This window comes from Haliaeetus albicilla, chromosome 4 (genome assembly GCF_947461875.1).
Source record: "Haliaeetus albicilla chromosome 4, bHalAlb1.1, whole genome shotgun sequence".
In the NCBI taxonomy this organism is placed as follows: Eukaryota; Metazoa; Chordata; class Aves; order Accipitriformes; family Accipitridae; genus Haliaeetus; species Haliaeetus albicilla.
In genome coordinates this window covers 5,095,622-5,107,091 of record NC_091486.1, presented here as the reverse complement: position 1 = coordinate 5,107,091, position 11,470 = coordinate 5,095,622, and the positions used below count along the sequence as shown (strand labels likewise).

Genomic DNA, 11,470 nt, shown 5'->3' with positions numbered 1-11,470 from the left:
GCTGCCCGCAAAGAGAGGTCTTACCGGGCTTCACATCGCAACGCCTTACCGAGAGCCCTCTTCTTGCTTCTTCCCCGAGCAGAGTTGAAAATCTTGGAATTGTCATAACGTTTTATTATCACTTGCAAAACAGATTCTACTTCATCAGATAAAGACACAATTGCATTCATTGACTCTGACACAAGGATATGCATAGTGATAAACATACAGATAGATGTACACACTTACACATGAATGAGATATGCTAATTAAAAATTGCAGTGGGCACTTTATTAAAAATTTATTGTACAATCTACATCTTCAAAACATTTTACATCAACAAATATAGCAGCTTGACTGCTGGAATCATAAGTGATTTATCTTTAAAAGACTGTATTTGTAACTGGATGCAAAGATTCTTGATGAACTGCCGTTACATTTAAACTACTGGTTTTTATTGGAAGTATTTTGACTGTTATCTGTTTGTTCTCCATCCTTGAGAGAAATAAAACAAGTGTCTCGGCTTTCATTTTATCGGATAGATGGCACCATGTAGCATATTTCCCATGCTAGTTTGAATTACAGCTGTTTATCTTTCAGCTTTCTTTAAGATTAATTAAATGCAAATGTAACTCCACGAATCATGGGATTACCTGCCAGACCCCTTATTAATACCTTCACTTAAAAACCCCCGTGCCAGAGAGTCATTAATTTGCAGGGGGGGGAAAAAAAAAAAAAAAAAAAAAAAAAAGAAAAGTGCTAAAGCAGCCCTTTGCCTCCAAACAACCCGGAGATGGCTGCCCAATTAGTCCGGCAGCGTTCGGATCCTCCTTTCAGGCCCTGTGGCCCTTTGAGGACACAATAAGGCTCCAATGATAACCTGGCAACCTAGGTAGAAACTCAGCCAAGTGTGAGCGTTTGAAGCTGCAGCTTGGCTGCCATCGTGTCGGCGAAAAGAAAGAATTCAGGCACCATGTCATCCAGTACAAAGGATAAAAACAGATTCAACCGGAAATTCAATGTGGCACCACATATGGGATACATGAGTGCGGTTACACAACAGGCCACATATTTTTTTTGAACAGTCTCCTGCATGTGATGCCGAGGACATGTGTAACCATCATAACGTCTCTAAGAATCTGTATTTAATTTGAGCTGGGGTGGTGGCAGGGATTGGAGATCTGAAGCCGCCACAGGTTTGTGGCAGATGGCTCTGTGTCAGCTATGACAAGCAGCCAGGCTCGGCTTCCTCTGCAGATTTTCTTTTCTCTCTGATCAGGTAAATATGGGCACACTCTGGAAACTTCCACAATTCTGCCTGAGGCTGCAAGTTTGTGACTTAGCCCCATCTGTCACAAATCTTCCCTCGGTTCTGCTGCGAGCAGAGACCTGAATTTACCGCCGAGCGCTGCCCAAGAAAAGCCGGCCGTCTCGCCCTACGAGGAAGCAGAAGAGAAAAGCGCACGAAGCCGCGTTAGATGCTGGGACACAAAAGGGACCTCTCTCTTTCTCCCTCTCCTCTCTCTGTCCCGAAACGAATCTCTGCAATGCCCGGGATTTCGGGAGGGGTGGAAGCCAGTTGGTTGGTCAGAGAACGCTTACGCGGCTTTAGTTGGAAATGGGGTGAATTCTGCATTTTTTTTTTAAGGACAGGTAAGCTGGTCGGCAGCCCCACGTTATTTGCTCCTGGGTGAGCACCGTCAAACGTCCGTCTGCTTGACTGGTGGTCTCGGCCAAGGACTGAATGCCCACAGGGACCGACCTGCCTCTCCCACCCTCAGACACGGCAGAACCACGAACCAGCAGGAGCAAGGTCCTAATTCTCCTGCTTGATCATCATCGGTCTGGCTTCTGGGCTTTATTTTAGAGTAACCTCGGAGAGAATAAATTCAACGCTTTTTTGGGGGAGTGATAACTGCAAAGGTCTGGGCATCCGTCTCTTCATAGAATAGTGATTCAGTCAACAGTTCCTAAATACACAGAGAGCCAGAGAAGCAAAGGTTTCACATAAAGCAAGATCTGCCCATGAAGAACAGGCAGCACAATAAGATGTCAGCAGCAGTACAGCATCTTTTATGAAGTAATCAACTTATTTGTTTCTTGTGGCCTAAGATCAGAACTGAAGCAATTAATATCTACTCTGCCATCATTACACCTCAGAGTTAACCTTTAGAATTTAATAAGGACTGTTCATCTATTCAGACCTGCTGTTTCAGGACAGTTGCAGTTCAAGCAGACAGTACTGATTTGGCGCAGGTTTTATGCACTTTTTAAAAAATTACCTTAAAATTAAGAATTGGAGGCGATTATTCAGCACAAAACCTGAGTTTTGGCAGGCAAGACAGCAGAGTGATTTAGAGAGCCCATTTGCAGCGGGTCAGCCTTACTCTGTGACCGAGCTCCTTCCCTCTGTAAGTGCATATTGGGGAAGAATCAAGGTGGAAAGCAGCTTGTGGTAACTACTTTTTGGAGCTCAACTTTCAAAGTCCAGGCACCTTTGGAAACCACCACCAAAAGACAGCACTGGTTTAGATGACTTGGGTGCACCGTGAGGCCCAAATCAGAGCTATATAATATTCCTCAGTAGAGTAACAGTATTGCCCTGAACAAGCTGGTCTGTTCTGCCGTTTCTTATAGTGGCCTTTTAAAACTCATCTCTTTCCTTCCGCCTTTAAACAAAGCCCAGCAAATGTTGGATGCGAGTCTATGCAAGATACGCTGGTGAGTACCTTGCATAGGATGGTCCAGAACACACTGACCAACTACAACAGGAGGAAAACAGTTTCAGGCTTTCTTTCTGAAGGTAATTTGAATAAACTTTACTGAAAAAAATAAATTTTCATGCTTTTTTGTGACTTTTCTTTTAAAGTCCTATTTCCTTTGACCCATTTCTCCATCTACCATCTTGCAGCGGCTGTGGTTCCCCTGCCAGTTTTCACTGACTTTCGAAAACTAAATGGGAAGCTATCTAATATCGTTATAATAAAAAGTTCCAAGTCCTGGTGTTTGTGCTGAAAGGTGCGCAGAGAACTGCTTTCTTAATGGACGCTTTCTTCCTGTTCTACAGGTGCAGCCAACTGCTATGAGCTATAGACCAACATTTTCAGAGAGCTGAAATCTCCTGGACAGACACCTCAGAGAGCCAAGAGCAAGGGAGAAGTTCAGGTGCAGGCCACATACAGCTGTATATATATATGTATACTAATGCATACGTCTACATAGATGTATATTATGTCGAAAAAAGTAGGGCTGGATCCCAGAATGACCTAGCAGGCAACTTCAACATCCTACCTGCTAGCTCATTTCTTCCACGGTGAGGATCCGCGTTAGCTAGCAGAGCTCCCTCTGCCACAGCTGCTTCCAGACCCACGTGCTGCTTGAAGACCTAAGGCTGACCCAAAACGCTTAAATTGTGTCCCACGGCCCAGCAGATCTTCCCACCTGTGCAAACCTCCTAAGCTAGCTGGATTTCACCTGTATCGGCCACACATATGGGAATGAAAAATGTCAAGACTTGAGTCTAACCTGGATGCGACCCTGAGCAAAGAAATCTGACTTGGAAGTCAGATCCTAGTTTGCAGCTGGCCCTGCTTTGAGCAGAGGCTGACCAGGTCACCTCCAGAGGTACCTTCCTTAATTACCCTATGATTCGATGTTCTAAATAAGTAACCGAAGTTTCCTTCCACGTAAGAAATCCTTATGTTATACACATTTTACATAGGATCCCATGCCTAAGCACTGAAACAGAGATGGGAGAGGATGGACACAGCACGCTGCACTCCAGAGTTCCCAGGCTGCTATAACCTTCCCGTACAGGCTCTGAGAAGCAGCTCTAGAGCACCTCTGAAACCATTTTAAATTATGCTCACTGGAAACTGAGCATCTCAAGAGGCAAACGCAAGTTTCCCACTTGTGCTTCCAACCTCCTTCTGACCTGCACCTACTGCTAACCGGGCAGAAGCACAAATTCAGTACAATGCCTTCTTTTTTCTCTGCAAACATGCTCTGCTGATGAACAGAAAGCCAGCAGGATGGATGGCAATACTTGTACTATTTGCATACCCTATAAAGCTCTAAATTAACTTTATCAGCTCAGGACAAAAGATCTGGAGAACACTGTAAGCAAACATCTGCTCAATATACATTCACCATTAAAAAGTAAACAGTAGGTTTGGCTCCATAAGGAACAGGTTGAAAATTATCAGAGTACAACACATCACATAAACCGATGGCATGGCCTGGAATACTCTGCAAAGCAATGATCGCACCAGCGCAAAAACAGCTCTCAAGCATCAAAATGGCTTGAATGATGAGAGATTAGAATATAAACATGGAATAACATTCACGAGGAGAGACTGAAAAGACTGGGATACTGTTTGACAGATGCTTATAAAATACTGAACGGTATAGAAAAGATGGACGGGGAGCTCCTGCTTCCAGGCGAACAACTCCAGAATGAGAAGACGCTCAACGCGACCGAAGGTGGGGAAACCCTGAGCCCACTGAAGGAAATGCTTTTAACACCGTCTGTAAACGTAAGGTGAACCGCTTTGCTATAGGAAGACGTGAAAGACAAGAACAGGGGTTTCCAAGCGCCTGACCATCAAATGGAGAACTATTACGTACAGCCTGGCCATACTTAATACCAAAAGGTAATGAAAGATGGTAAAATGTCCAAGCCCAGGATTAGGATCAATCTCTAACTCTAAGACCAAGGGAAGACCTTTACTACCCTATTTCTACCTTTGTCAGCCTTCTCCTGAATATCTGATGCTCACCACTATCAAAACCACGGTATTAAACACATGGCATGCTGGTCCAGAGCGGCAGTTAGCATCCTTACGGAAAAACAAATTTCTCGTAGAGTTTTGTTGGGGAGCGGGTGAGGATAAGGGCAGAGGCATCGTCCCTGGCTCTTACATGGCCTGTACAAGAACTACGAGCGACTACTGCTCCTTGCAACTGGGTGGCTAATGGGACACGCAGCATGAGGCTCCCCTGCATCCTCATGCGTCCAGCGCCCCGTATCCTTAGGCTGAGAATGCCTCCTGCTGATTTCCTAGCTCTGTCTAAATATTAAAGCTGGGTCAGGAGCAGTTTTCCCTTCAACATGTTTTCCTGAAACACCAAAGATACTGCTTTATCTCAAATCAGAGCAAAAAGAGAAGGAAAAAACCAAAGTTTTGTTAGAACTGCCCTATACAGCCAAACCCTGAGACTGGAAACAATTCAGATGTCTACGGTCTAACTGGGATCTTAATTTGATTTTACAGTAGTTTAATCCCTTTGAATTCAGCAGACTTCCTTCTACAGTGGTGTAAGAAAGACAAAAAATCACGCCATGTGTCTTTTCATAGGCAGGTGAGCTTCTGTAGTGTGATGGAAATGAGAAGATGAATGTCAGAAAGTGGGCCAAATTCTTTTCTCTGTTAAACAAGCATGAGTGAGAGTAGGATTTTACTGTAGGAACTGAAGCTGACAGCATGTCAACCAGCACTCATTCAGCTGGGAGGGCTGGGAGAGATTATTTAAAGTTGTCAGCTCCTTCCATGCCTGGCTTTTGGCAACTCTTCTTGTCCCTTTCCACTGTATACTCTTTATACATGCTGTTTTAAATTAAGAAACTGAAGTGAGGGAACTGAAAGGTAAACTTAAAGAAAATAATGCAGAAACAAATGCTTTGCCCTATTTTTTTTCTTTTTTTTTTAAATTTTAAAGCTACTAGATAGGGAGCTTGCAAACACTGACAGGTCTTATGGTGTACTCTGACGGAAACGGATGCCCCGTTGCTGTTACTTGCTTCATTCTGGCGCTTACTTTGGCAACCACAAATACCGAGAACCAGAGAGCAACGCTTGATCCCGTAAAACTAGAACAGAACAAATAATTGATAACAAATGAGGCTTGCTTTCCACTCATCTCAATCTTCTGCTAATAACTGGTAGAAGGCTGTGTCGAAATGCAAATGAGCCAGCCTTGGGTGCTGTGGGAATACACAGGGTAAGTAAAACATCATTTGGAAAGGTTTTCATAGGTGCTTACATTACGAACACTTTAAAAAGCCTGCCAGCATGAATCCGCTCCGTCCAGTTAAGCTATTGCAGTTTAACGTCCCGTCTGTGCATTTTCAGAGGGATATTCATTCCGTCCGGCTCCCTAAGCGGACTGCCCCGCTGCCCTTTATCTCCCTTTTGCCCCAACTTTGTCAGCACAAGCACTGAGGCCAACTGAAGGAATAAACTGCCTGTTTAATTAGACCGCTGTCTAATTATTATGGATATCCTTGGTAATAAAACCCCAACAATATGTAAAAGGATAACCCGAGGTACTTCTGTTGGTGATTACTTCCTGATCTATGAAGCAGAATCCCCAACCAGTAGAGAAAAGCGCCGTTTGCTTTTAAAGCATATTTACTTTCAAGATTTCACAGACACTTTACGAACTTTGGGCAGGGAGCATGTCAGGAAGGTTTCTGAAAGAAAAGTAGCTAGTTTGTCCGCACTACTGTGCTGGAGTCCCTTTTCTATTCCACTATCGTATATATAACATTACGCTGATCTGAAAAAAGTGAAAATACGGTGGAAGTGCTGCGTACCCTTCACGATTCCACTCTTTTCAGCTTCCTAAAAAGCAGCGTCGTTCCAACCTTAATGACATTAACAGCACCTATCTAAGTCAGCGGTTTTCTAGGAGGTTTTGCGGACAGTTTCATTGCGGAAGGAAGACTTGGCATACGTGGGTGTAGGTACAAAAAGACACCTCTAACAGTATTCTCCGAGCTGATCCAAAGCCTATTAAAGGCAACAGGGATCTTTTTCTCTGGTGCTCACAGGTTCTGGATTAGGCTCTGCTTTACTCATTTTAAAACGATCCCCCGTTCAGCTCAACCGCTACCTGTTGCAGACATTGAGTCCGAACGCTCGGAAGATCTGAACGGGGCTGCACCGTTAACGGTGCGCGTCTACGAGGGGTAGGATAAACACCTTCAGCTTCTGCCTGCAAATCATCCCAAGGGATTTTTATTTATTTTTATTTTTTTTAAATCCTTTTTTTATAAAAAAATCCTTCAAGCAAATTAGCATTTTGCTTATGGGGCTCAGGCACACGTTTTAAACTCATACGATTTTATAGCAGTACTTGCTCTACTGCTCCTTCCATTTGTAGCGTACCTCGGCTCTGTTTAGGAGCTGGGGATCCACACGTAGAGAGAAGATCCACGTGAACCCAACTGTTAGCTGAGCTTGAAGCCTTGGGAAATGTCAAGGTAAACGTTTCAGGACCGGCTTCCCTTTGAAGGCACCACGTATAACTATACGATACTATTGACTCAAGAAGTAATGCTGAACACTGGAAGTGTTCAGTCAGCATTTTAAACTATTATGAGCTACCTTCTGAACCATTGCCAAGTTAATAGACAATGAAAGATAATGAGCTTGAAATTGGGTGTTAAATTGCATTTTTGGTTCTCTCCTTTTTTTTTTTTTTTCTTGAAGTTTAACTGTTTCCTCCAGAAACAACATCATCTTTGATGTATCATTATGTAAACGTCTATTTTTAGGTCACAGAAAAAAATCAGGCGTGGGCGAAACCCTCGCTCCTCCTGCTACATGTGTGCGGGGAAGGGGTAGAGAGGGAGACGACACACAGCGAGACCCGACGCTTTCTGGTCCCCAGAGGGAGGAAGGTGGAGCGATGAGGTTAGGTCTGCCGGCAGCGTGAGCCTCCAAATTAAGGAGGAGATTACTCGACTTGCTCATTAACAGAGCGCCTGGACGACGACAGCCAGGGAACGCTAAAAGGACCGCGTTCGTATCGCACGGGTAACACGAGGAGTATTGCCACGCGCTCCCGAGCTTTTAAGGACTTTCAGCTGAATTCAGGGGTTTTTTACAACCTGAAACACCTTTGTCGTGCAGGGGTAATGTGTATCCAACCTGCCCACGGCATAGCCAGGACTGTAAAAGTCATAAAACGCTGTAAGTTTACACGTCAGCATGCAGAAAACAGCAGTTATTTTTCTAAGAGCGGCGTCGTGTAATAATAGCTCTTCGCTGGAATAATGTAAAATTTAGTGCTTCATCTACAATCGCGTAATTAAAAAAAAAAAAAAAAAGTGTGACTCCTAGCAGTAGAAATACAGCTCTTAAAAATGTGAAAGTCGGTCTAGCATTGAACACTCTCTCAAAACTTGAATGGAAGGTCTGCCACTGAAACTGTACTTCCTCTACATAAATAACTGCAAAGAACAGGACACGATAAATACCGGTAAATTATGCTTCCGATAAACTTTTTTTACAATCAACATACCTTAAAAAGCAAAGAGTTAAAACAATCATAATTATGAAAATAATTCAAGTAATTCCAAAAGGCAGAGAAATCTTACCTGATACCAGTCACCTGCATTTTTTGCGGACAGAAGATTAAATTAGGATAGGAAGGTAGGCTTATCCTCATTAGGATAATTGTGGGATCTTTCTTTTATTTTCCTTTTAAACTAATGAGTTGCATTAATCCAGGTTCATTTTTATAAGCCTCTTGGGTCCAAATGTAAAGGACAGTCATTTTAGAAAACAATAAATTAAAAAAAAAGCATGTAGCATGCATTAAGTGCACGTATTTCATAAGACCTAGGTTAATACAACTGGCATCTAGTTTAATTAATCCTTGTTAGTGTAACGACTAATATCCCTCCCTAGCATGTTTCCTTTAAACATTAGTATGTTAATTAAATGTTGTTTTTTTAAGGTTTTTTTTTCCTTTGTACTTCAATATGGCATTATATCATGTAAAACTATTCTGAACAACTACCTTATAGAGATGTTTCCTTACAATATCTGGTCTCTTGCAGAAATTCTGAAGCCTTTTAAAAAGCTGTTCAGGTGTAGAATACAGATATTCAGCTGCAGGAAAAACAGATACATTTTTAATGAAACAAAAACCTCAAAGCACACACTCGATATTAGTCACTTTACTAATTAAAAATGCATATTGCTCTGTGCCGCCTCGTGTTTTACATTATTTAAGCATGATTTTATAAGGTTACCTCAGCTCACAAGGATGTTTAATGCTAAATAAGACTGTGTAGTTGTGCTGTTTAGACATCTCCTTTGGGTGATTAAAATACATTATTCTAATGTAACACAATGCATATGTGATACATTTAGTGATGAGATTTTTCAAAGAACTGGTACTACATTAGTCTGTATCCTGTACCGCAGTTGCATACTATTAACTATTAAATTGTTTAAATAATTTGGTGTGATTTTCAGGCCTCGGGTTTTTTTTTCTGTGTATCAAAAAAAAATCTGCAAACCATTGCAGCATCACTGACCTTTTAACAAAAATCTATCATTACGGGTTGTGTATGCTAACAATGAAGAATGCTATTTCAAAACTTGCTTTTGTGTTATCTTAAAAGAACAGATGGCAAATATAAACTTCGTCTAATGTATTAAAACACATAAAATTTTCCTTAACACTAACATGTTGGCTTGCCAAATAAACAATTGCTTTTGCTCAAGTTTATTCTCAAACTTAGGATTTTAGCACGAATCGCGTTATTACGTTTCAGCAAAAAGAATATGCAACGAAGCAGCTACCTGGAAATATCTCTGGGTACACCAAGGCTTTGGGACACAGCGGATAACAGCCGCAATGTACAGCTTCGACCCTGAAGATCAGAAATAATAAATACACAAAAATAGACGTTAGCGAGCCAAAAACTTATTTTGGCGCAAGAGCATTGAGGTTGCCTACGTACAGCAAGAGCGAAACCTTTTTTTCTTCAGCAGCATAATCCTTCTAAATGCCAAAGTTGCTCTTTTTAAAGAAAATTTTATTGATCATATGAATTACATAGAACAGAACAGCGAGCATATGTTTTGTTCGCTGAATAAATCAAAGCGCAGCTCTGCATTTTTTTGTTTTTTAAATACTGTTTAACACATTTTATAATCAGCAGACAGACACATGTAACAACATGGTGAAGTATGGACGGCTTTTCTTAATAATGCTGCAGCGAAACAAGGGCACACGTGCGCACGTTTGGATACGTACGCGTGTACGTACACACAGATGCACACGATCGCTGTTACCTGGCAGAACAGATATTCTCCTTAGGCTTTCAGACCCCAAAGGTTACAGTTAAATATAGCCTGGGAACAACTCGCAGCATGCTTCAGGCTGGGAGATTTTAGCTTATCCACATGCTTCAGATAATTTCCTTTATTTTGCAGGACATAAACTGTTGTCTTTTTTAATAACTACCGATGAGATTCCTTTGCCAAAGCGTGCAGTGCTTTGTACTTGTGTTTTTTCAAGGAAGAATTCACATATCTCCTGTAACGTCAAACCCAAACATTTTATAATTGCAACGCAGTGGCGCAAAGTTTTCTCATAGCGAATCTAGAGGAAAAGGTATCCTCTTCGTGCTTGCATTTTAATAGCTGAACGGGTTAAGGCATCAAGTTTTCAGTTTATTTTTTTTGCATAATGACCATTGATCTGACATAATGTCCCTCCAAAGATACAACTGTAATTTCTGTTGGCCAGAAATTACACAGTGAAATTCAAAACACTTCTTAAAATATGTTTATTTTATGAGAGTCTTTGAATTTCCTCCAACATGTTGACCATACGAGGACTTTATTTTTAACTTCGGTTTCCCTCAGTCCCCAGGAAAAAAATATCTGAAATCTCGTCAACGTTCACCTTTTCTATTTTCACTGACGATCCAAAAGGCTTTCGCTACTTTCATGTGCATATCGGGTTTGGTACTTTATTACAGGCACCCAGAAGGAACTCTGTTTCCTTTAGATCTACTCAGTTTTAACCAGGAAAAAAATAAAATAAAGAATAACATATTCAGCTTTCATGCTAGAAAACTATGCATATCCACAAAACCCAAAGATACACATTTCTCTGCAAATGCTTTTGCTAAGCAATGACTGCTAGTTTTTTTCATAAACTTTTAAAATTTTTAATTTATGTTTTTTTTAAATAACATATGCACTTCAGATTGCATTTTAAACATTAACAACAATTTCAAAGTGTACATCGTCTAGCACTATATTTTTTACCAAAGGGAAATGTTTCTGATGTGTGATTTAATTGATGATTTCAGTTCTTAAATATTGTGTCATATGTCAAAGCAAATAGATTTTTAAAGTTTTCTTTAATCTAGGAGAAAAAAAAAAACGAGTGAAACTGTGGACATTTCAGTAATAGCTCAGATCACTAAGTTATGTTAAAATATTTGCTTTTTAATCATATCGTCTGCATGGGAAAAAAAAAAAAAAAAAAAAAAGAACAGCTCCCTAAAACAAAACTGCAGGCCAAGATGCAATCTGAGTCATCATTTGAGTATGCAATTTCCCCTTATGAAAAACCTCTATCAGGATCATGAATTAGTAAAATCGGAATTTAATGCCTCTGTAGTTTGCTGGATAAAAGTTAAAATCTGGAATTTTTTCATTTGCAAACGATCTTATTT

The 11,470-nt window shown here is 41.0% G+C and overlaps 1 protein-coding gene across 11 annotated transcripts in view; it reads right to left on the bottom strand.

The window, feature by feature from the left end:
• Nucleotides 1–248: 248 nt before the first annotated feature.
• Nucleotides 249–11,470, bottom strand: part of GTDC1 (glycosyltransferase like domain containing 1) — a 185,623-nt gene continuing 174,401 nt past the window's right edge. For 4 of the 11 annotated variants that reach the window (XM_069780753.1, XM_069780757.1, XM_069780755.1 and 1 more), the window contains 4 exons: nt 9,579–9,649; nt 8,788–8,879; nt 7,149–7,227; nt 249–1,415 (listed from right to left, as the gene is read on the bottom strand). In XM_069780753.1, the coding sequence (XP_069636854.1) occupies nt 1,375–1,415; nt 7,149–7,227; nt 8,788–8,879; nt 9,579–9,649 (283 nt within the window). In that variant the 3' untranslated portion in view covers nt 249–1,374. Of the gene's footprint in view, nt 1,416–7,148; nt 7,228–8,787; nt 8,880–9,578; nt 9,650–10,441 lie in introns of those variants that run through there. The other 7 variants (XM_069780759.1, XM_069780761.1, XM_069780756.1 and 4 more) reach the window with 5 other exon arrangements.